General features: G+C 36.8%; 1 protein-coding gene across 8 annotated transcripts; it reads left to right on the plus strand.

Moving 5' to 3' along the window:
• Positions 1–128: 128 nt before the first annotated feature.
• Positions 129–24,579, plus strand: LOC127796305 (kinesin-like protein KIN-UC). Of its 8 annotated transcripts, none has more exons than XM_052328378.1 (21): positions 129–437; positions 2,544–2,656; positions 2,843–2,965; positions 3,335–3,520; positions 5,314–5,535; positions 5,656–5,815; positions 6,219–6,368; positions 6,657–6,745; positions 7,785–7,997; positions 8,215–8,349; positions 9,757–9,936; positions 10,189–10,368; positions 11,883–12,008; positions 12,151–12,279; positions 12,352–12,469; positions 12,836–12,928; positions 19,905–20,030; positions 20,822–20,959; positions 21,722–21,865; positions 21,942–22,073; positions 24,194–24,579. In XM_052328378.1, the coding sequence occupies exons 1-21, from the start codon at positions 230–232 to the stop codon at positions 24,343–24,345; spliced, it is 3,117 nt and encodes a 1,038-aa protein (XP_052184338.1). In that variant the 5' UTR covers positions 129–229; the 3' UTR covers positions 24,346–24,579. The 8 variants fall into 8 exon arrangements, with proteins under 8 accessions (XP_052184338.1, XP_052184340.1, XP_052184341.1 ...); XM_052328380.1 differs by having other exon boundaries at positions 21,945–22,073; XM_052328381.1 differs by having other exon boundaries at positions 20,822–20,947.
• The last annotated feature ends 510 nt before the right edge of the window (positions 24,580–25,089 follow it).

A 25,089-nucleotide genomic window follows, 5' to 3' on the forward strand; every position in this document is an offset into this window, starting at 1 on the left:
TCTTCCCTTATTTTTTTTTTTTGCCGTCCGGAGAAAAATAAAATAATGCAACGCGGGAATTTAATTATTAAAGATTTCTTCAATCGTGCCGCCCTTAACGAGACACTACCCCCCCCCCCCCCCTTCTCTCTCTCTAGATCCTCAATCGCACTGTGAAAAAGCTTTTCAGTTTTCTTCATCATCACTCTCTCTCTCTCTCTCTGTGTGTGTGTGTAGAGGTGAGGCGGCAATGGCGTCGAGTTCTTCTTCGTCGTCGAGGCCTTCACAGGCGCCGAGACAACACCCTCCTCACGGACGCTCGGCTTTTTCGTATCTGTCGAGAAGCATCGACGGCCAACCGCCGTCCGGCCTCTCCGTTCGCTCCAAAGCGCCTGCTGCTTCCCGTCGCTCTGTCACTCCTAATTCGCGAACTCGACCTAATGGCGACGACGCCTCAGGTCCCTCTCTTTCTCTCTTTCTCTCGTTTCATGTATATTTTTCTCGCTGATAAATCGTTTTCCCTTCCCCCCCCCCCTCTCGGAGTTCCATGGAAATGGTGTTTACGTCGTTCAATTACTGTTAGACATGGATTTCGATTGATGATGTCATAGGTGAAGGGTTAGTGTTAGGTGGTTTGATTTCCGTGGTTGGACAGGTTAAGTTGTTTGGAAAATTGGTGATTTAACAAGTACGAATGTTGAGTTTCTTAATGCTACTGTTTTGTGGTGAAATGGATCGAAAATTCCATGGTTGCGTTTTAGTTTTGAAATTATTGATTTAATAAGTATAAATATCTCTATTTTGAAATTCTTGTTACAGTTGAATCAAAAGTTGGTAGGACTGTGTCTAAGTGAATACAGCATACAGAAAAGAAACTTATTGAACTTCAATTCATAGAGCATGAGCTTATGGTCATGTATTGTACTATTATTTTGTGTAGTGTTCAAATGTCAATCCTCAATTTATAATTCATCTTAAAGTTACCATGCGTTTTGGATATTTCATTAATAATTTAATAATTTTACATTATAAATTTGTCTCTGTATATATTTTGTTTGTTAAGTATTTACTAACTTATAACGATTATATATAAAACTACATATTTATTTTGTATATAGGCATTGATGTAATTTTAGTACTTAATACCCTCTGTTATCCTATCATTTATGGTACACATGATCCCAACTTTTATCTCATGGTACTCCTAATCACCCCAAACCAATCCCCAAACAAACGGACCCTAGATCTTTACTACATTGAAGGACTTTAGCAGGGTCTCTAAGCAAGTATAATGGTTCAAAAAAAGGCTGTACTGTTCCTTTTTCGAATCTCCATTCTCTAACTTCCAATTTTTAATCACCAAATATTGGGACTGTACTATATTTACTACAATTGATGACCTTATCGGTCTCTTCTTCAAGAAATGCGCCCCCCCCCCCCAAGAAAAAAAAATTAAAAGAATAAAGAAAGTCTGGAGTGGTTGACCAATCACCATTAGTCAAACAGTCAATGATCTGGGAAATGGGGCAGCTCCACGGAGATATTAACAATTCTTATTAACTTAGGCTTCCATTTGGTACAAAACAAATCTTACTTATGTCAGAAAAAAACTACTGGAAAAGTGGACTCTCATGTTCTAGTCTAAGCTGGCTGTTTATTTCTGTAAGAGGGATATGCATCATCTTGTACTAAATTTATATGTATTTCTTAACCTAAAAAATACAGGTAGGCTCATCAATGGATGGATATTCATCTTAAATTTAAGATAGGTCTATAAGTGCATAAATATCCAACGTAAGATTTTACTTGATATGTTTGAAATGTCTTGAGAATAAAGCATACAGATGTAGAACACATGAAACTGTGTGGCAGCAGGCAAGCTTAAGAGACTAATTGTGATTTCCCGTAATGGTGTTTTGTGTTAATTGAGCACTATAGTCTCCATAAAGTCTCCAAAATCTGGCCATTGCATTTCTCTTTACTATGGGAAAAATGTGAAATTTTTGGCTTCTCTATATGGGAACTATCAATGTTTTTGAATACATTCATATTGGTGAGTGACATGTCCAACAGCTGTTGGCACAATAGTCCATCGGCCATTAGGGCAGTTTTATGACATAATCAACCTCAATAATTTGCATGAAAGACAAATGTAACCTGTGGTTCTTGTATGTGTCATCACTTCTTATTCTTGCTTTATTTCCTTTGCATGCTCTGGAAGCTCAGATACAAAAAGTCATAAATGCCATCGTGTATTTCACAAAGACATAATCTACGTAGGGTGGTTGAGTTGGCAAAAGACAGTGGCTAAAGGGTTATGTGTGTCAACTTCAGCTTCCTAAGTCATTTGAGGCAAATAGTTGGTTATTTATTCGTGCATCATTTGAAGCTGATCTTGAATTGAAAATGGTTACAGTTTCCCTCTATAAGGAAATCTTCAAAAACACATAATATATTTTAAAGAATTTCTGTCTTTTATTTTGTCCTGTTCATGGGCAGTTGTTGCTACATTCTGCTAGCTGTTATCGAAAATTGACAAATCAATATTAACTCTCTGTTCCTAGTATCTACCACAGAGCCTGCACGGGTGAGAGTTGCTGTAAGACTCAGACCAAGAAATACAGAGGATCTTCTATCAGATGCTGATTTTGCTGATTGTGTTGAACTGCAACCAGAGGTGATTGTCTTATGCTGGCAAGAATGATCAATTAAAGCAAATGCACTTGATACATTTTTCAGTTTATTCCTAGGGATACATTTATTATTCATAATCTTTGCCACTCTCTTGCATGAATGTGTGCCTGGCATTTTGAGTCATGACTATGCCTTTAGATAAATAATTTTGTATTCCCTGTTCTTGTAGCTGAAGAAGTTAAAGTTGAAAAAGAACAATTGGAGCTCTGAATCTTATAGATTTGATGAAGTATTCTCAGAAAGTGCTTCTCAGAGGCGTGTTTATGAAGTGGTAGCAAAACCTGTAATTGAGGTAAGATCAAAATCTCAGTCATTTTGGAGTTAATAGAATTATTTGTTTTCATTTATGCTTGTATCACATTATTTATGGATGTATGTATATGCCCTCTTTGATACCAAAGCTTATGAGATTGTGGTACTGCCGAAAATGTTGTTCTCTAATGTGGAAGGTACCTCATCATTTGTTATCACGTTGTCTTGGAAATTATATGGTAATTTAGGAGCATTTAAGAATGCTAATGAAGTAAATGTGTATGTTTAGTTCCCAAATGGATCCATTAAAAGGCAAATGTTTTCTTCTATTGTATTTTTCTTAGAGAAACATGAATGCTTTTGGTTGATATGTTCATCACATTAATGCAGCTTTCATAAATTTTTGCAGAGTGTATTGAATGGGTATAATGGGACAGTTATGGCTTATGGTCAAACAGGTACTGGTAAGACTTACACTCTTGGTAGACTGGGTAAAGATGAAGCATCCGAACGTGGTATTATGGTTAGAGCTATGGAAGACATAATTTCCAGTACATCTCCTGCATCTGATAGCATTGAAGTCTCCTATTTGCAGGTATCGCTGTTATTTTTTTGTTTCTGCTGGTAAGGAGGTATTGCAAATGAATTGGCAGAGTTAAAGATTTTTACATTTCAGTAAACTGATTGTTACTTACTGTTGAAATGCTTTCTCATTAATTTCTGTTGTTCAAAGTTATTTTTGGAATTGAATTTGTCAGTTGGGAAATGAGATTGCCTTTAAATACACAAAAATAACGTGCAATTGTGTGAACTTAAGAAACACTTGAGATGCATGAAGCAGAAATTATATTGATATAATAATATGTGTAATACACCACAGCCAGAGGACATATGTTGCACTTTCTTTTTTTTTTTAACTATCTACAAACATAGAACTGACTCCTGCGTCCATCCCAGCATTCAAAAATTAGCCAAAAGCCTACCATTTTTTATTATTTCTTGGTTTCAAAATTTGGTTTCGTTTTACTCTGTCAGATCGTAGTGAAATCCCTTGCTTTGATAATTTTCTTGGTGTTGGACATTATTATATAATCTTAACGTGTTTTGCTTTTCAAAAAATTATTGAAAATTTCTTTTAAACTTATAGAAGATATTAAGTCTGCTTGTAAGATGATCCCACATATCAGACTTTTGTGTATTTAATTCAGGCAAATTTCCTTTCTTTAGTTGCATAAACATTTGTAGTTTTACTCTAAATTTATAAAATAGTTGTATTGGGAATGCATCAATTTATGTGGACATATGGGTTCTCTGCATTTTGACCTCAACTGGGAGTTTGAGAAATACTTTGGGTTTCTTTCAGCTTCCTCCAATAACATTTTTTTTAATAATATTTCAGCTTCCTCAAAATATAACTTCTATTTTATGATGGAGATCAATTTATTAATATGCACAACTGAAATAGCATGCTGAAGGATCCCATTTGAGTGAATCATTTTTTTATTTTTATTTTTGAAAAAATGTACCTATGCTTTCAGTAAAATTATTTGAGAGAGTCACAGATATATGCAACTGTGAAGGACGTAACCTGTAAACTTTTACTCTAATACAATAACTGCAGCCCATCAAATTAAGTTAAATAACTGAATAGAAAACATTTAAGAATAAGTAAATGTGTGATCATTTGAATGGCTATCTAAGTAATATAATATGCTGCTAAACCCTTGGTGTCGAGGGTTGTAATCATTCTAGGTTCTTTTATTTGTATTGGTATAGTTTTCTGTTCATATACCTAATTTTGACATGTCTAAGAGACATAACATATCCAAAGAATGAGAAGCAATTAATTGTGGGTACTTTATTTTTACTTTTATTATTTTTTTGGAGGTTGTGAGATGGTGAGGCAAATAATGTTAGGCTTGTATAATGGCCCTTTTTCCACTAATAACAAACAAGAACCTGCTGGTCTATCCTAATTTCTATACAGACTGTTTCTTATAAGGAAAGATGTCATTTTGTTTGAGTTGACTGATAAGGAAAGATGTCTTTCAGTTTTGAGAGGACCAGTAAGATGGTAGGCTTTTCTGGTCAGAAGCTTGATCTCTTGTACTTGTGGCACTTTACTTTCCTGTTCTCTTTTGTTCTGGGAAGAAGTTCTGCTGTTCTCTTTTTCAGTTTTTTCATTTATTGTTGTTGTGGTCTTGGGAATCAAGAGGAAATCTTGTCTTGGTAATAATTTAAGAGCAATGCAATTTTCAATGCAAACTTTAGAGCTTACCTTGTCATCAGATTAGTCACGTGGTTGAAACATATTCATTTTCCTTCTGTAGTGAATTGTTTCAATTGCAAATTCCATAACATATATCATGCCTTTTGTTATTGCACCAGTTGTATCTGGAAGCTGTACAAGATTTGCTTGCACCAGAGAAGATTAATATCCCAATTGTTGATGATCCTAAAACGGGAGAAGTAACTTTGCCTGGTGCAGTAGTAGTTAAAATTCGAGACCTTCATCACTTTTTGCAACTACTCCAGACTGGTGAGGCAAACCGTCATGCAGCAAATACAAAGATTAATACTGAATCTTCGCGTAGTCATGCAATTCTTATGGTGGGCTCATGTCAGAATTTGTTTTCTTCATTTGCCTGATCCTTTTTATATTTTCACAATACTTTTTAGATTGTTTTTGCAAACCCACTCTTAGTATCCACCTTTTCCCTTATTCAACAGGTTAATATTCGAAGATCTGTCCATGAGGAGGAAAATGACACTCCTATCCAAGAAAACAACAGTGGAAAGGATTTCTCTAATAGTGTTGGCATACCAATAATTCGAAAAAGCAAGCTGCTGATTGTGGATCTTGCTGGATCTGAGAGATTGGACAAGTCTGGTTTGTTGTTCATACCACAGCTGAAAAATTCCATGCATTTTGATTCCACATTTTACCTCTGGTTCTGTTTTTTGTTTGTCCTTTTCTCCTGGTCATCCTTTTCTTCTGAGGGCAGTCACTTCATTCATGTTATTTAATAGATTATAAGTGGTAGTTACATAATAGTATAAGTTCTTAATAAATCTCTCTCTCTCTCTCTCTCTATATATATATGCATATATATATATATATGTCTGTCTGTGTGTTTGTCTATCTATCTATCTCTACTGGTTTTCAATAAAATGGCAAAGTGTTCTGTTTAATGTTTAATATTTGTATGGTAGAATACTAGAATAGTGATTTTCTTTTGTCTCATTCTAACATATTGTCTTTCAGAACTCAATGTTATCTTTATGCTTTGCAGGTAGTGAAGGCTACTTGATTGAAGAGGCTAAGTTCATCAATCTTTCTCTTACTTCCCTGGGAAAATGTATAAATGCACTGGCTGAGAACAGTCCTCACATACCTACTAGAGATTCTAAACTAACTAGGCTGCTTCGCGATTCATTTGGAGGTGATCCTGATAGCTCTTACATTCACCTCTTGTTCTTGAAAGTTGAAATAGTTATCCATAAAGTACCCTAAGTTTTGGATGTAGAAATACTTTTTTTGTGGATGTTTTACCAGACATATATGCATGTGTTGATTGACTTTGTCAAAAAGTTCCATTTCGTGTTTAATTACACTTGGGATTTTGATGAAGTTTGCTTACACTACAAGGACAGTGTGGAAATATTGTATCTTAATTTTTTCAAATATGTTTGCTTCAAGTTCTAGTTTAATCTTTACTCTTATGACACAGGATCAGTGAGGACCTCACTTATAATAACAATTGGGCCATCTTCTCGACATTATGCTGAAACCACAAGCACCATAATGTTTGGACAAAGGGTGAGTTGGATAAATTAATTCATGAATATGCATCATTTCTTACCCTTGATCACCTGTCATCTCTATATTTTGCTGACTTTCTCTTGATTTTGAGATTACAAGCTGTGTGACACTTCGCTGATAATGATTGAACTGATCTCTTTTTACACGAACTTGACATTCTCACGTCTCATGTTTGTTTCTGTTTCTATCTATTTCATGTTCCTTCTGACTAATCAATCAAATGTTAAATACATCTTGTTCTTGAATATGTGGTGTTGCTAAGACACTGGTATATGCTATTCTGTTATTGATCTAATTCTCTTCAGAGACAAAAAGTATAGGTTGCACCGTTGCAGACATTGCTAGTGTTGTATATGTGATGTTTATTGAATTGGGGACTGATGGACAGGGTTGTCATTGATTATGGACTTTGTATAGAGCTTCTGAAAATCTTCAACATCTTAAACTTCCCAAGTGTTTTTTACCCTTTCCTGTATTTAACATGTTTCAGCTCAATTCCCTATATAAGTTATGGGGGAAACAGGATTTTACATTTGAAACCAAGTTTCTAAGAAACTATTGGTAAAGCTTGCTTAGCCATTTTCCAGAGCTTAATAAACAAATCCATTCCGAGAAGCTGTAATAACAAATGTGGTCAATGAACATATTCATTGCTTAGTGTAAGAACAAATCATTAGTTTGTTTACACGCAACTGCTGATTTTAGTTGTAGGACAGCCACCTCTTCAAATATTTTGTTAGCTAGGATGTAGCCAGTCCTCCCCCTCCCAGCACTTAGCAATGGAGTAGGATTGAGACATTAGCCCTTTTTTTAGCATCAACTGGTAGATTCCCATTCAGTACTCATATTTGGCTAGTATATATTTTACATTCTACAGGAGTGCTTCTTTTTGCACTTCAAATGCATGAAATCTATAATCAAATCGTAAAGAACTTGTGAAGTTGTTCTGAATCATTAGTATGGATACTTTCTTTTCAGCAACTTTGCAGGAAAAACTATCTTAAGCAGGAAGACCTAATTTCTATTGCTTTTGCAGGCCATGAAAGTTGTGAATATGGTAAAGCTTAAGGAAGAATTTGATTATGAAAGTTTATGTCGGAAGCTGGAGAATCAGGTGGAGCATTTAACTGTAGAGATTGATCGGGAACAAAAATTGAGGGACAATGACAGAATTGAAATGGAAAGAAAGCTTAAAGAGTGTCAGAAATCCTTTGCTGAAACTGAAAAGTGTTTAGTTACAAGGTCTGAGGTAGTTGTCTCTCCTGCTGTTATGTGTATCATAAGTTCAATCGTAGATTGGCTGTGCTCGAGGCCAACTTCCCAATCTTCCATCTTGTTGATTCTTTTTTGTCTTCTTATGTGTTGTCTACATTTCTACAAGCATGTTTCAACATGTTATGTTCACCAGCATTTCTTGATGTACTTTTTACATTACTTTTTCCTGAATACATTACAATTATCTGCAGTTTCTAGAGAAGGAAAATGTTCGCCTGGAAACAGAGATGAAGGATACGTTAAAGGAATTGAATTGTCTAAAAGATCAGAATGATTATATGCAAGGTGAAGCTGCGAGGCTAGAAATGAATTTAATACACAGCAAGGTATTTGACATATTCATTTTGTTAATCAAGTATTTTTCTTTATTTTTTTGCTGAGGATAATCAAGTATTTTTCTAGTATATAGTTTTTGAAGCTGTATTTCTCTCGTCATATTGTCTTAAATTATTTATCCTATATGATGCCTATAAAAATAAACAAAAATCTGGTGTTTCCCTTTGACTTTCTTTGACGTATGGATGCACCCTTCTTTGACATAAACTGGTTTGTGCGTATGATATTAAAACTGTAATTATGAGAATTGGTTTAAGTGGGTTCAGCTCTAAGTAGCTAAATGAAGGAATCCAAAAGGCTTATTCCTTGGCAATGGAAAAGAGTTTTGTGCGCTCAGTAGAAGATTGGATACCCGAACTATATTAAAATTTTGGGCACTTATTTCGATAAATATTTGTCAATTGTAAAAGTGAATTCTGTACAAACTTGTCTCTACATCACCCTTGGTTTTTAAACAAAAGGAAGAGGAGAAAGTCCAAATCACAAGTGCATAACTCAGTAACTAAAAAATATCTTTGAAGTTTTCAAATGCGTGGTGTCGATGTCTGTGCTATTTCAAGTGGTGAAAACCCATTTCCTTAAACAGGTTCAACAACTTCTGATAAAGTCTTTCAGCTTGACAGCCATCTCCTGAAAGGCAAAAATAATCATCTTAAAATAGTGAGAGAGCATCAGATAATCCCATGAATGCGCTAAAAGGTTTCTGTTTCATAGCTTTCTGGAAATACCTTTGAAGTAACATGTCTTTAATGTTGACATTCCAATTTTAAACTAAAGCACATAGCACATTTTCTTGATTAACTCAGGAGTACGGAGTTTCCGTAGGTCAATGAGTTCTAAGAGAGTAGCATATGTGGAAAAACTGGCTGCTATTATTTGTAATGTATCAACCAAAACATATTTTACATGACAGTGTCACATGCACATAGCAGATATGTTTGTATGAATTACAGATGGAAAATATTTGCAATGCCTAGTAAAGTTTCTGCACCTGGGGTTCTACATGTGTGCGTAAGACTTCAATTTTCATATCTGAACTAATGTAAAGAAGCTGACATAAACTCTGGATTCTTTCTTATCATTATATTGGTATGGGTAGTTTTGTGATTAAATTAACAGTGTGGCAGAGTGTCTTAAAGTGAATTATGCTATCATATCCAGATGTTCCAAATCCTTTTAAGCAATATTTTTTTCCAGGACAAAAGCAAACTTACAATCAGTTTCATCTGAAGTCTTTTCATGACATTAGTTATCGGCACATTTTCTTTTAGTTTTCAAATACTATGTTCCTTGGTTTTAAATTTTGCCTTTCAACTACAAACCACTGTATTTTTTTCTCACTATCATTTCAGTCCAAATGTGCACAACTCTTATAGTGCTGATTAATCTTCTAGTAGCAATACCAGCTTGAGAGTTCTTCATATCAGAAAGTGCTTGCGGATACCACCCAAATGTATGAGAAGAAAATAGCAGAGTTGATGAAGCAGTTAGAGGAGGAGCAGATTCACTCTGAAAGAGCTGAAAAGCAGTTGGATGGGATGGAGAAGCTGCTAAATGATCATAAAAAGTCAATGCAGGTAACCATCTAACTAAATATGGAAAGGATAAAGTTTGTCTAGATATGCACTTTCAATAGTGTCTTTCCATGCCTTGAATCAAAGCTTAGCACAAATATATGTGGATATGCATTTTGGGAAATTCATTCTCCGTGCAACAAATTTTGCGCAATGCCTGTACTAATATTCCTCAATGGATGCTAAATTCTATTTCCCTTTACTTAAGTAGCTTAGATCCAAATGGAGTTATTTTCATTTTGCTCTCTTTTCTAGCAGCAATATCAGATGGAAAGTTCCATGTACCAAAAGGCCCTTGCAGACACAACTCAAATGTATGAAAGAAAAATAGCAGAGCTAAATCAGCAACTGGATGATAAGCATGCATGTTTTGAAATTTCAGAAGAGTTGGAGAAAACAAAGAAGCTTTTAAGTGATCATCAAAAGTTGAATCAGGTATGTGTCTGAGTTAAATAAGACATATTTGCTGCATGCTTCAGGTTAGGTTACCTATATGCTCCTCAATTTTATGTTCTCCAATGTTAACAAATTTAACAACAGTAACAATGAACGCAAATAATCTAGCCCTACTTTGTACAAAGCCATGTTTCATAGTTGTTAACGTTGTACTAGAGACAATGCACCTTTTCTTTATCTGTATTGCACTTACCAGTACCAGTGTACTTTGGAATACCATTTCAAATTTATTGCTATATCTATTATATTCTTTTTATTTATAAAATTTAACCTATATAATATAATGTTACCTATTTATTTTGTTCAATATTGAGTTATAACAATACCATTGAATATATGCATACAAACTAAATGATTTAAAACTTATATTATTATCTATGCATATTCAAAATGCAAATATGAATCTTTTGAATGCTTTGCCATGTTTTATTAATTAATTTTGATCAACTTTAACTTATGATGTGAGAGTTTTTTTGTAATAAAAATTTGGTCCCCTTTTAAGAATAAAGAAAAACTTATATGTAAGAAGTTAAATTTAAAATGTTAATCTTATGTAATATATATATATATATATATAGTGGGATAATCATATAGAATAATTTTTGTGACTTGAAAGGATAGTTTACAGAACTATGGTATAAGTTTGTAATGCAAGTTTCAAAAAGCTATTGTAGGTGAAGTACAACAGTCCATCAATATACCAAAGTTTTATCAGAAACTCAAAACTGTTTGTTTTTTTCTTTTCGGTAGTTGCACAGCACATAAGTATTCATAAAATTTCCTGCCAATTTGAGGAAGTCACTTTTTCATGTTTGATAGGCACAGAAATTGTAGATCAATAACGCAGTGACTCTTGACCTGTAGACTATCTTGTTAAGGTTTTGGGAGGATTCCACATATTTGTAGCCACTTTCTTGACTAACTGGACATCTTCCATCTTTCCTTATTTCCGTGTATATGATAAATAAAGCTGTAAAAGGATACGATCAAGTTCATTCTTCAAGGTATACCACGACATACTGACACATAGGGGCTCCTATTGTAGGCACTGGTAAGGGATGCTTGAATTGTAGTTACTTCTAAACAGCAGCATCAGAGGGTGGACTTTTGCATTCCTTTGTCGTGGTTGATGTGTCTTGGAAACTCTAAAAATCATGAAATCTTACCACCAAAAAATCCTCAACAGTGTGGTGTCTTTCACCTGGAATTAGATAGAACTCTAACAGCCTCACCTTTTTCTTTCTTTCTTTGTGAAAAGAATTGATATCATAGAATTTTAAGCATCAGATGGATATGCTTAAGCTATGCATGTCCAACAACACAACACATGTTATCTTCTTGATGATGTTTCATTCTGAGAAAGCTCTGTAAAACTTACACAATTTTTTTATTGACACTGAAATTTGTGAGACTGTCCTTTGGATTGCTAATAGCATTTTATATTCCTTAATAATTATTTTACTTTTTTTTTTCCCTTTTCCTTTCTATAACAGCTTCAGGGGAAAAAAGAGATTGATGAGGTCAGGATGAAACTACAAGAAAGTCATCGCCTGCATCAAAAGGCTGCGAATGAACTTGAGTTTATTAAATCAGAATACAAGGTTCTGTTAACAGAAAAGGTATAATTTGGGTACTTGCAATGTTGTGCTCGAATCTTCCCTACTTAATGTTGAGATCAACGTATTTTGAGCATATCTGTGATGAGTTTCTTGGAAATGCACTAAAACTGTTCTATTTCTTCCTTTATTTGCAATTTTAAAGGCAAAATTGATGGATGAACTCAATGCTGCAAGAAAAAACCTCCTAATTGAGGAAAAACAAAGGAAAGCTGTTGAATCCGAGCTACTTAAATTAAAGAAGCTAGCACCTGAAAATGAGGAGGACTTTGAGGCAAGTGGTTTGATATTCTGCTTTCACCATGTACGTAACATCTTCTCAGGATTTACACCTTATGTTTAACAGGACAAGAGATCATATATGAAAGAGAATATATCTCAACCACTGAGTTCGCATAAATCAAACCAATCAAGGGAGACAATTTTGGGTCAGAGGGCCACGATTGCAAAGATTTGTGAAGAAGGCAAGAAATTTTACTTTATTTATCTTAACATTAATGCACTAATTCTGTGTTAGATTTAGGTGACCAAGAAATTATGGAGATTTTAACCAAGTCTTAGGCATGAAATCTTAAGTTACATTATTCGGTATAGGCATATCTAGAAAGAGCAAGATTTATGCATGCACAGCAACATGATGTCAAGCCTTAATCCTGCTAGGTGGGGTCATCAAGATTGTGTACATAATTTATAATAATTGCAAGCATCACATTTTAGCCATTCACCCTCTCATGGGAACAGTTTTCTTATTCATGTAAATCTCAAACAACCCCTCCCCCCCCCCCTTCTCATTTCAGATGACTAACATAACTTATGGTTCATGCTTCCAGTTGGGCTTGAAAAGATATTACAGTTGTTGGCATCTGGAGATATAGATGTTCAAATTCATGCTGTGAAGGTGGTTGCTAATCTTGCTGCTGAAGGTACATAAAAAAATTACTGTTCTTTGAGCTATATCCAAGTGTGAAAAACTTGTATTGCAAGCACGTGAAGTTGTGAACTGTAATTCTTTCATAATTGTTGTGTGGATATTCAAACTAAGCAACCAATTTGGTTCTTGTGATTCCTTCTCAATTACTTCATAATGGCAACTGCATCTTCACGTATTTCCTATTTTGTTGTACAGTCAGTCTTAGAGATTCGTACTAGCATAATTTTGTTGGATTAAGGGTCTTCCTGTGCTTATCAGCTTAAAACATATATTGGTGTTCTACATGTGGAAAAGGATAGCCATGGGGCAATGGTCACTAAGATAGCAATTGTCACTACTTTTGCATTATAAACATATGTCATCAATCATTATAGTCCATATCTTACCTCAAAAATTTAATCAAGTTCCAAAATGTGAATTCTTTGTCTTCCTATTTTATGGTGATGAATGATGGCAGAGGAGGGACCTAATAGCAAAGTCGGGTTCTGTATCCATACAACTCTTACTCCTGGTCACAAAATTCCAATGTCAAGTCTTTGTAATGATACCCAAGGCTTCACAAAATTTTAGCTGCTGCATCAGAAGTTTGGATTATTGTGAAAATCAAATTCATATGAACTTGCTGAATTTTGTTAAGTATAGCAGAATTCTCAAAATCATGAAAATTTGATACAATACTCAAAGCAGTGCTTATTTCTCTTGCTAAACATTAAAAGCAGTAGAAATTGTGTTTTACTTCTTTCTGTGTTTTATTTCCGATGTTATTGTGATTTAGAGGAACATCTTTCTTCTATGTATTGTCACGAAATGATCCGTTACTCTAGCATCTATTACCGTTGCATTTTAAATTTCTGCATTTATCTCATTTCGGCAGTAGTTGGTATGTTGGAAACTGCCATTTGATATTTAGGTATTAGCCGAATTAGAGTAATGATCGGCCAGGTGGAAACAAGACAAAAAGGAATATAGTTTGTTAGAATTATACCAGGTGTGGGCCCACCTCTGACAGGGGAATATCCCCTCCAAACGGCCTATATATATCTGCACACCTCCATCATGAGGAGGCATGAATAAGAATACTAGCTTTCTGTTTTCCTTCCTACCTTATACTCTCTCTCTAATTCCTTCCCTCTCTACTTTTCTCTATTCTACTCTCTGAAACCTTCCCACATTCCTACCAAAATAGAAGTAATTCCAATTGCAAGAGCGAGGTCGTGACAACTTGGTATCAGAGTAGAGATTCTCAGCCAGGGGCTTGGTGACTGAGAAACAATAGTGGAAGGGACTCGTATGAAGGACATGGAGACGCGGCTCTAGCAGTCGGGATCGGTAGTGACCGAATTCTAGAACAAAATGGATAGGACGGAGTTGGAGGCTAGCCGCAACCACGAAGCATTGATTGCCATGGACCGAAAGATGGAAGACTCCATGGAGGGACTCGAAAGGAGATTGGAAGGGTTGGTCGCTCGGGTGCGAGAAGAACTGGGAGCTCAAATCCAGTAGTTCATGATGATGTTTACCTAGCAAAACCAGGTCAGATTAACTCCATATTTTCCACATAGGGAGGAGAATGAACCCCTCCTATAAAGAGTTATGATTAACCGAGAAGAAGGAGGACAGGAAGAAATAGAAGGGATAGGAGGAAGGGGAGGAGAAGAACAGAACAACCACCCTCTGGGATTCCCTATGCCTCGGATGGAAATCCCAGTATTTGAAGGGATTCATCCTCGTTGGTGGTTGAGGAAGTGTGAGAGATTGTTCGAATGGTACAACGTACCGAGAATGCAGAGGGTAAGTTTGGCCACTGCATACTTTAATGAGGTGGTAGACGCATGGTTTCAGGGATGTTTAAGGTTAAGGAGAGAATACACCTGGGAGGAATTCTCTGAGAAGTTATGTGAACGTTTTGGGGGGAGAAGTATGGCAGACGCCATCGAAGAATTCAATAAGCTAAGGCAGACTAGGAGTGTGGGATCCTATCTGAGGAGGTTTGAAGAGCTTAGGTCGTATATGGTTAGTCGTAACCATCATCACTCAGAGGCTTATTTCGTATCAAGCTTTATGAGTGGGCTGAGTGAAGAACTCAGACCAATGGTAAAAATGATGAAGCCTCAGACAGTCGAGCAAGCTTTAGAGAGTGCTCGCTTGCAAGAAATGATGGTGGAGGCCTTAATCAAGAAGCAAAGACAACTACCCTAGGGGAATGAACATGGGAACGTCTAGTGTGGGGGCAAGGGGTCACACCCGTGATGCTACCAAAGGAAGCACTGGAGGGAAGCCATTTACGGGAATGAGCTCCATCCCCTATGGGGAACAGTTATGAGAGCAAAGAAGAATGACTGGCCTATGCTTTAAATGTGAGGATAGATACCACTTGGGTCATTAGTGCAGGAGGTAGATCTTGTTGTTGGAAGGAGAGGACGAAGGGGAGTAGGATGAGGCTAGAGAAGAACGTGTAGTAGAGGGTGAAGAAGAAGACAACGGAGAGATATCCATACACACCCTAAAGGGAGTGGCTAACAACAAGATCATCAAGGTAGGAGGCTAAACTAAGGATTGCAATCTCATGATTTTAATAGATAGCGGGTGCACCCATAGCTTTCTTGATGAAAGCATGGCTAAGAAATTGAAGTGCCTGCTCACGGGAACCCTTCCCCTGAGCTTGACAGTAGCTAAAGGCCAAAGGGTGTTAAGTAATTACGCCTGCAATGGCTTCTGTTGGGAGATGCAGGGGGAGAAGTTTGAAACCAACCTGAGATTGCTACAGCTGGGAGGGTGCCATGTGGTCCTAGGAGTGGACTGGATGAAAGGGGTGAGCCCCATCAGCTTCGATTTCAATAGGATGGAGGTTTTCCTTTGAGAAAGATGGTAAGAGGATGACACTATCCGGGGAAAATGAGATGGGAGCTTGTAAAATGATATCAGGGAGGAGGCTACAAAGAGTGTTGAAGGGCAAGTGGAGTCGGATAGCTCACCTCTTCTCAGTGGTGGCAGCAGAAGGAGATCAAGAAGGGCCAGCAATGCAGGGGGAAATGGGGTTGACAGTAAGCACACCCCAAGGAATGCAAGACCAGGTATGCCATTCTGATTCCCTTAATAAACTGTTGGTGGATTACAAGGATCTCTTCATGGAACCCCAAACCTTACTCCCTACCGGAATGTTCGACCATAATATCAACCTCAAACCAGGTGTAGAACCAGTCAATATTAGAGCATACCGATATCCTCCCAACCAAAAGAATGAAATTGAGAAAATGGTCAGAACCATGCTCGAACAATCCCTTATTAGACCCTGCCAAAGCCCATTTGCTTCTCCCGTCCTTTTAGTCAAAAAGAAGGATGGAACATGGCGGTTTTGTGTCGATTATCGGCAACTAAATGCCATGACTATTAAGGACAAATTCCCCATATCCTTGGTGGAGGATCTATTAGATGAACTTATCCATGCAAAATTCTTTTCTAAGCTGGACCTAAAGGTGGGATACCATCAAATTAGGATGAAAATTGAAGACATACCAAAAACCGCCTTCAAAACCCACCATGGACATTTTGAATTCCTAGTGATGCCCTTCGGGCTCACCAATGCCCTGGCAACCTTCCAATCCCTCATGAACAGAATTTTTGAACCTTATTTCCGCAAATTCATATTGGTATTCTTTGATGACATACTTGTTTACAACCCTTCATTCGATCAACACCTAGCCCACCTCAAGCTTACCCTTGAAATCCTAAGAAACCACTAGCTTTTTATTAAGGAGTCCAAATGTGCTTTTGCCCAAAGGCAGGTGGAGTACCTCAAGCACATCATATCAGATGGTAGGGTTAGTACTGATCCAAGGAAGGTGGAAACAATGGTGTCCTGGTTGAGACCCACTATTGTGAAGGCTTTGAGGGGATTTCTAGGGCTAACAGGGTATTATCGCCGGTTTGTGCAAAACTATGGAGTTATCAGCAAACCATTGACCAATTTGCTGAAGAAGGGAGGTTTCAATTGGGGACTGGGAGCAGATGAAGCCTTCGAGAATCTTAAAGGGGCTATGAGCAGAGTGCCCGTGTTGGGGCTCCCAGATTTTGATAAGCCTTTCACTTTAGAAACTGATGCTAGTGGAATCGGGGTAAGGGCAGTGCTAGCTCAAGAGGGGAGACCGCTAGCCTTCTTGAGCCAAGTATTGAGTCCAAAATACTTAGGACTCAGCATCTACGAAAAAGAACTCTTAGTTGTACTTATGGCTGTAGACCGTTGGAGACAGTACTTGGAGGGAAATAGGTTCATCATAAAAACGGACCACGAGAGCTTAAAATTCCTATTGCAACAGAAACTCCAAACATAGCTACAGAGGAAAGGGATGACTAAGTTGATGGGTTTGGATTACAGAATCAATATCGGAAAGGGAAAGGAAAACAAAGTAGCCGATGCACTGTCCAGATGTCATGAGGAGGGAGACCTAACAACTATGACCACCATGGTACCCGAATGGTATCAAGAAGTTATTGACAGTTACGAAGGAGGCAGCAGAATTAAGGGGGTGATCGAAAAATTGACAATGGGAGCTCAGGAGACGGAAGGTTACACACTAAATCAAGGATTGCTGAGGTTTTGTGGAAGGATTGTGATTGGGGAGGATCCAAGGATTAAGGAAAGGATTTTTCAAGCCTTGAATGAGTCCTTGTTAGGAGGGCACTCAGGAGAGCAAAACACTTATCTTCGGGTTAAGCAGGTGTTCCAGTGGCCGAAAATGAAGGCAGAGATTAAAGAGCTAGTGCGAAGGTGCGACACATGTAAGAGATGTAAGTCGGAGACAGTGGCCTACCCTGGGTTACTACAGCCTCTGCCCATCCCAGACTAGGCTTGGTCTAGCATCTCAATGGACTTTGTGGAGGGACTTCCCCGATCGGAAGGTAAGGACAACATCTTGGTTGTAGTTGACCGGTTGACTAAATTTGCCCATTTCATCGGGCTAACCCATCCTTACATGGCTCAAGATGTAGCTAGGATTTTCTTAGACAGGGTGATTAAATTGCATGGGGCTCCTAAGACTATAATCTCTGACAGGGATAAGATTTTTACTAGCTTGATGTGGCAAGAGCTAATGAAGTCTCTGGGGACAAAACTAAAATTGTCCACTGCCTATCACCCTCAATCCGACGGGCAGATCAAGAGGGTGAACCAGAGCCTTGAAACATACTTGAGATGTGTCTGCTTGTTGCAACCTAAGGAGTGGCATAAGTGGTTGTCCTTAGTTCAGTGGTGGTATAACACTAGCCACCATTCGTTGATTAAGATGTCCCCTTTTGAGGCCTTATTCGGGTATAAACCACCTCTTTTGCCAGTAGTAGGAGGAGGCTCTAATGTGGCTTCAGTTGGGGAATATTTACAGCGAAAGAGGGAGATAACACGGTAGTTGAAGCAGGAGCTAGCCTCGGTCCAAAATCGCATGAAGCAGAATGCTGATCGAAAGAGGAGCGAAAGGGAGTTGAGACAGGGGATCAAGTGTATCTCAGATTGAGGTATAACCACTTAAAGTCAATTTCTCGAGAAAATGTCACTAAGCTTAGCCCCAAGTATTATGGACCATTCCCTATTGAGGCCAAAATAGGGAAGGTGGCCTACCGGTTGAAGCTTCTCCCAGGGTCACAAATTCACCCCATTTTCCATGTCTCACTCCTAAAGAAGTCGGTGGGGGCTCAACCAACGAATTTGGTATTACCAGCTCTCCCCAAGGAAATCAGTGCAAGGATCGAGCCAGAGGTTGTTATCGATAGGTGGGTAATATATAGACACGGAGCTCCACTTATCCAAGTATTGGTCAAATGGCGAGGCAACATTTCGGAAGACAACACATGGGAATACCTTCCGGAATTCCTCAAGCAGTTCCCACAAGCGACCAACCTCCTTAGCATTTCTTGAGGACAAGAAATGGCTAACGGAGGGGGAGTTGTCATGAAATGATCCGTTACTCCAGCATCTATTACTGTTGCATTTTAAATTTCTGCATTTATCTTATTTTGGCAGTAGTTGGTATGTTGGAAACTGCCATTTGATATTTAGGTATTAGCCGAATTAGAGTAATGATTGGCCAGGTGGAAAGAAGACAAAAAGACCTGGAAAGAAGACAAAAAGGAATATAGTTTGTTAGAATTGTACCAGGTGTGGGCCCATCTCTGACTGGGGAATATCCCCTCCAAACGGCCTATATATATCTGCACCCCTCCATCGTGAGGAGGCATGAATGAGAATACCAGCTTTCTGTTTTCCTTCCTACCTTATACTCTCTCTCTAATTCCTTTCCTCTTTACTTTTCTCTATTCTACTCTCTGAAACCTTCCCACATTCCTACCGAAATAGAAGTAATTCCAATTGCAAGAGCAAGGTCGTGACATGTATCACCTTTGTGGTTGTTAATGGAAGAAAATGAATATTACAGCATGCCTAGCATGAACAAACATATCCCCCCCCCCCCCCCCGTCCCCAATGAATAAATAAAAACATCGTAAAAGTTGCAACTGTTAAGCTGTTTGTTCGAGTCCAAATCCTTTTTCCATAAGGTGCTTGTATCTTTCTTATGTGGGAAAGACCATGCAGCCTTTTTCTGTTTTCATGTGGCTTGAATAAAAGAATTAAACAGTCACAAGACTTCACATTTTGTGGGGCCGGGGAAGGGTCTATCTGTATGGAGTCTTCCCCATGCTTTTATTTGTTTATTTATTTTTGAAAAGAGCCTGTTTTCTCAACTCAAACCTATGACCTTTTGGTCACAAATGAGCAACCTTACCATTCTGCCACCATAGTTTGCCCTCTCTGCGGTGTAAAATATTATCCATAAAAAAATTTAATGGCTATAAGAGGCTATGTTTGGAAAAATACTATTTTGAAAGGGAATTTACTGCTCTAGTGACTACATGAAGTGTATATTGGATATGTGAAAATCTCAGCAAAATTTCTGTCCTTTTTTCTTTTTCTTTTTCAGATATCAACCAGACAAAGATTGTGGAGGAAGGTGGTCTAGATGCACTGCTCATGCTGCTAAGATCATCACAAAATACAACCATACTTAGGGTGGCATCTGGTGCAATTGCCAATTTGGCAATGAATGGTACTACTGGATCTTCAGATTAACTCCTCTTATTATCCTTTATTCACAATTAAGAATGTATATCCAATGAGGGGTTCTTTCCTTTTAACTTTTTCTTATTCATATTACACCATGATTTACATTTTTCTAAAATTTAATTAGTATACTGATATAAATGAACACAGAATGTTGTGTTCTTAGGGAATTCCGGGCATAAAGAATCATTTGATGGCTGATGCTGACACACTTCCTTTAGTCTCATCACATACATAACATTTATGTAAAGTCCATTATTGCCAAATAACACCTTCTGTTCATAGAGGGATGAGGCCTGGTGCATTATTGTAGTAGTAGTTGTTGTTGTAATTAATTTAGTTCCTGTTTGCCAGTACTTTTAAATGTATGTATCTCTGGTTAAGGCACTTGTTTACAAGATTCCAGTAAAAAGTTGTTCCCTTAGTATTCTTATTACTGGATTTGATACACATGATGCTATTTTTTGTTCATTTTCTTATTAGTGCTGCATAACTGCCTTGATCCCCATTATATTTCAGGCACTTCTGCTTGCTGGGTTTCAAATTTGACATTTTAATTCATCAAATTATCTCTACATCCATGCACATCTACTTATCACAACAAGGCTTACTCTTTATTAAATGATTTAGATGCTGGAATGTGCCTTGTTGCTGCATTTGAAAATGCTCTATAACCTCACAGAAATTTTTTTGTTCACCAATACAGCCAAGAATGTCTGCACGTTATTAGAATTGTCTTTGAGATTTCTTTGAAGTGTATCATTTCTATCTCTGCAGAGATGAATCAATTCTTAATAATGAGCAAAGGAGGTGCTCAGTTGTTGGCAAATATTGCATCAAGAACAGATGATCCCCAAACTTTAAGAATGGTAGCTGGAGCCATTGCAAATTTGTGTGGAAATGGTAATCTCAAAGGTGTTCTGAAAAATCTACAGTTTTGTCTAGCATCATGTTGTCATCTACAGTTTCACTTGCATATTCAAGGACAGATTTAGATACCTATGTACTTTAGTCTATTTCATCGCTAATGCTGGAATATAAATTTGAAAACTAACAACAGCCTCACATTGAGAACATTATTGAGACACTTCTGATAATATTCTGGATAAAGAATGTACTTGTTGGTTAGCCATTGCAAATTTGAATGGACATGCTAAGCTTTTGGTGATTTAGCAAAATCTATAGTTACTTCAAGCATTTTTGTCACCATCTTCTGCTTGGATTGCATTTCAAAAGGGTGGGTTCATAAATACTTCAATCAATCTCTTTACTGAACTTTATGAATGGTAGCTGGAGCTATTGCCAATTTGTCTAGCAATGGTAAGTTCAGGTGATTCTGCAATATCTACTGTTATCTTGTGAAGCTTCATCGTGTTATTTCTGCTGCTTAAATTACATCATCAAGGGGTTTGGATTCCTGTTTGTTGAGCTCACTTGTACAACAACAATCAATATTGCAAAATTTGTGGAACATTTTAGTGTTATTCAATGGAAAATAAATTTGAAAACATGAAAACTTGTTATTGCCTCTCATATTGAGAAAGTTATTACACTTGCTCCTCTGATCTAGAGTTCCAGATAAAGGGACCTATTTCTTGAGCTTTTCATGAGCAGTAGAGAAGCTATACTATATGGAAGAGTATTTTATATTAAAGAGAGCTATTTGTTGTATAACAGAGAAGTTGCATGCATCTTTGAGAGAAGATGGAGCTGTAAAGGCACTCTTGGGAATTGTTCAATCGGGGAATAGTGATGTCATTGCACAGGTTGCAAGAGGAATAGCCAACTTTGCAAAGTGTGAATCGCGAGGAATTATCCAAGGTATGCAGAGTTATATCTTAATATGCTTGCAGTTAGAATCATTTGTTTTCTCTAAACATGTAATACTTTTCCACAGCAGGACATAGAAGAGGCCGTTCAGTTCTAGTGGAAGATGGCATGCTTACGTGGTTGATTGCAAACTCTAATACTGCTTCAGCTTCAAGTCGACGCCATATTGAGCTTGCTCTTTGCCATTTAGCACAAAACGGTAAGCTACTTGTACATGAGATATATATATATATATATCATATGAACTGATTAAGAATTCTGTAAAACAGTCTTGGACCGGGGGACAATTTTCCAATCAATAGTGGGGAACTTGAAATGTTAGTATGAAACATACAAAGACTGAACAAAATCCTGTTATGCCAAAAAAGGAGGATGTAACTGATCATTGGTCAACTTAAAAAGTTAATTGGACTAAAAATGGTGCAATTCTCAGTACGTGCATATAAATTTGTTAATCAACCTGTAAAGAAGAAAAAGATAATGTTAAAATGATTGGCCCATGCATTTTTAATGACAGGATCGTATGAGAGATCATATTAATGGCAGCTTGTTCATTCCAAATTAATTACGTCAGGTGTTTTTAGAATTGCTTCTCCTTATAAAAGAGATGATAAATGCAGTGCCATTCTGACTAACATCTTGAAAATAGTATCTATACTTAGCCGAAGGAAAAAAAAAAAGTTATCTACAAGGATCTTGGGCTTTTTGTAGTGATATTATTCTGTGCTTTTTGGGGATGAATTGATGGTATTTCTTTGGATATTTAACAACCTGGTCTCAACTTATCACTGCTTTGTTCCACGAATTACTGAGGCTAGATCACTGTTTATATCAAGATGCATGATTATTTTGCTGGAGACCCAACAATTGTGTAATCCTAACCCGTGAACCTCAAGAACCCCTTGTTTTGTGGTTTATATCTACATTGGTTGGACACTTCTAAATGAGAAGTACATCTCAGTCAGACAAGTACTGAAATCTGGCATCCTTCTACAAAGATCTTTTTCCTTTTTCTGTCTAAATTTTTATGAAAAACTGTGTTTTGTTGGATATAATTTTTCGATTTATACTTTCTTCCATGAATAAAAATCTCACTTTATTTTCATTTTTCAGGTTCTTCTCTAATCTTATCGTCTTAATTCAAAATTTCAATATGGAAACAATTTTCTAAAATAGGAAGTTTATTTTCTTAAACAATTCCATTTTATTTATTTGTAATCGTTAGCTTTTGAAATATTTTCTAGAACTCTTCTCATTTCTTTTCCTTGTAATTTAGGGAAGCCATTCTTCTGTCAGTTTTATTCCAAAACAATTTTACGGTGATTTCTTTTCCTCAGCCACCAGTTAAGCCTTTTATAATCTCAACCAAACATAAGGTATCATGCTTCCCTTCATAATCTCAATCAGAGATATGTAATGTGCTCAATAGGCTTTTCCAAATCCCCCAGAGCGCCACCAATTGGTCTAACAGCCCTAGCAGTTGTTCATCCATCCACTTCCAAGTGGAGATTAAATTTGTTGGCTTCCACTAGCTCAATTGGTGCAACTGAGGCTGCTTCTGCATTTTAGCATGACTGAGCTCAATGTTGTATTCCCTGAATCCAGATTAACATATTATAGAAATTAGTCCTCAAGTCTAGCTGTCTTCTTTTCTTAGATAAGATACTACGAATGCAATTGTTGCATCGTTAACCCAATTTCTGCCTTTTCCTATATATGTATGTATGTATGTATGTGAGATACGATTCACTTATTCTACTATCCACAAATTCGTGAAGGGATCTTACAAGAAAATGCTCTATACTATTCCTTGGGTAATAGGACTTGATGTCAGATACTGAGCTTGGCGTTATAGTTCTTTTAGTGTTCTCTGTCCATTTCATTATCTTAATCTGCCTCTTTTCCAGTATGCGTTGTGATGTTTTAATGCTTACAAATTTTGAATGAACCTAAAGATATGTAATACGTGAGGATCTGTCATTAATTCTGATGCCATGAAGACACCAAATGAAGGATACATAAATGGAACAAAATAAATTGAACTCTTCCTGATAGTGATATAGCTGCGCCCTTGCGTGTTCTAACTTTTTAATTTCATCACATTTTTCTTAGAAGCAGCCCTTCCTATATGTATCATTTTAAATTTCTTATATTCCATCATACAGACATTGTCGATTTAACTTTCATCTCTATCCATCAGTGTTTCTCTTTTCTTTTTCATTTTTCTTGGATTAAGGAAACCAGCATGAAATTGGCTGGCTTTGAAGCCGAAGGTGGAGAGTTTTAATTCTTAAACTGCACTTTGGATGATTGTTGCAGATGACAACGCAAGAGACATCATATCCAGTGGAGGGGTGAAGGAACTGGAACGGATATCAGTTGAATCCACACGAGAAGATATCCGTAGCTTAGCAAAGAAGATTCTGAGATTGAGTCCAACATTTAGCGCGGAAACGCATGCAGACAGGTAATAATAGATTATGCTGGAGCCATCCAATTTTTGTCCCAGCTATTTAACTCTTTCAACAATCTTATTATATTGTATATTCCAAGCAATGTACACACTCTTGAACTGGAACACGTGCTGGCAGCATTGCTGCCTTCTGTTGTTTTATTGAGCATAGAAGAATCATCACATAATTGAAAGTAAATTAAGGCTCTGAAGAAGCTCCTCCTGCTGGGCTTGCCATAGATATAACAGTATTTCTTGTTTCCTTCTGTAATTACTGTTCACCACAAGGGGACTAGAACATACACACGAGGCACACGAGAAGGTAATTACTAACTGAAGGGGAATCCTGTGGCAACTGGAGTCTTTAGAGGTATTTCTCTTGTAGATCTTTCATGATCCAGTACAAATGGCTCTTGGGCCCCACACTTGTTTTAAATGATTCAAGTAAATTGATTAAAATGTTAAAACTGAAATAATCAAACTTGTGTAAAAATTCAAATTGAACTGAATAAATACGAAAATCAAACAAACTAAAAATTAAAAATATCAATCCCATTGAAAAAAACTAAAAAATATAAAAAAAAAAGTATTACTTGAATAAGAATAAATGATACTTGATTAAAAAATAATTTTCACTTATTAATTTTTATAAGCAAATTTTAATTTTAAAAAATTATTACTTAAATAAAAATATCATTTGATTAATTTTTTTTTAGATAAAATAATTTTACTTGATTAATTTTTTTTCTACATTTTAATTATT

The sequence above is a fragment of the Diospyros lotus genome, chromosome 3 (genome assembly GCF_014633365.1).
Source record: "Diospyros lotus cultivar Yz01 chromosome 3, ASM1463336v1, whole genome shotgun sequence".
Lineage (NCBI taxonomy): Eukaryota > Viridiplantae > Streptophyta > Magnoliopsida > Ericales > Ebenaceae > Diospyros > Diospyros lotus.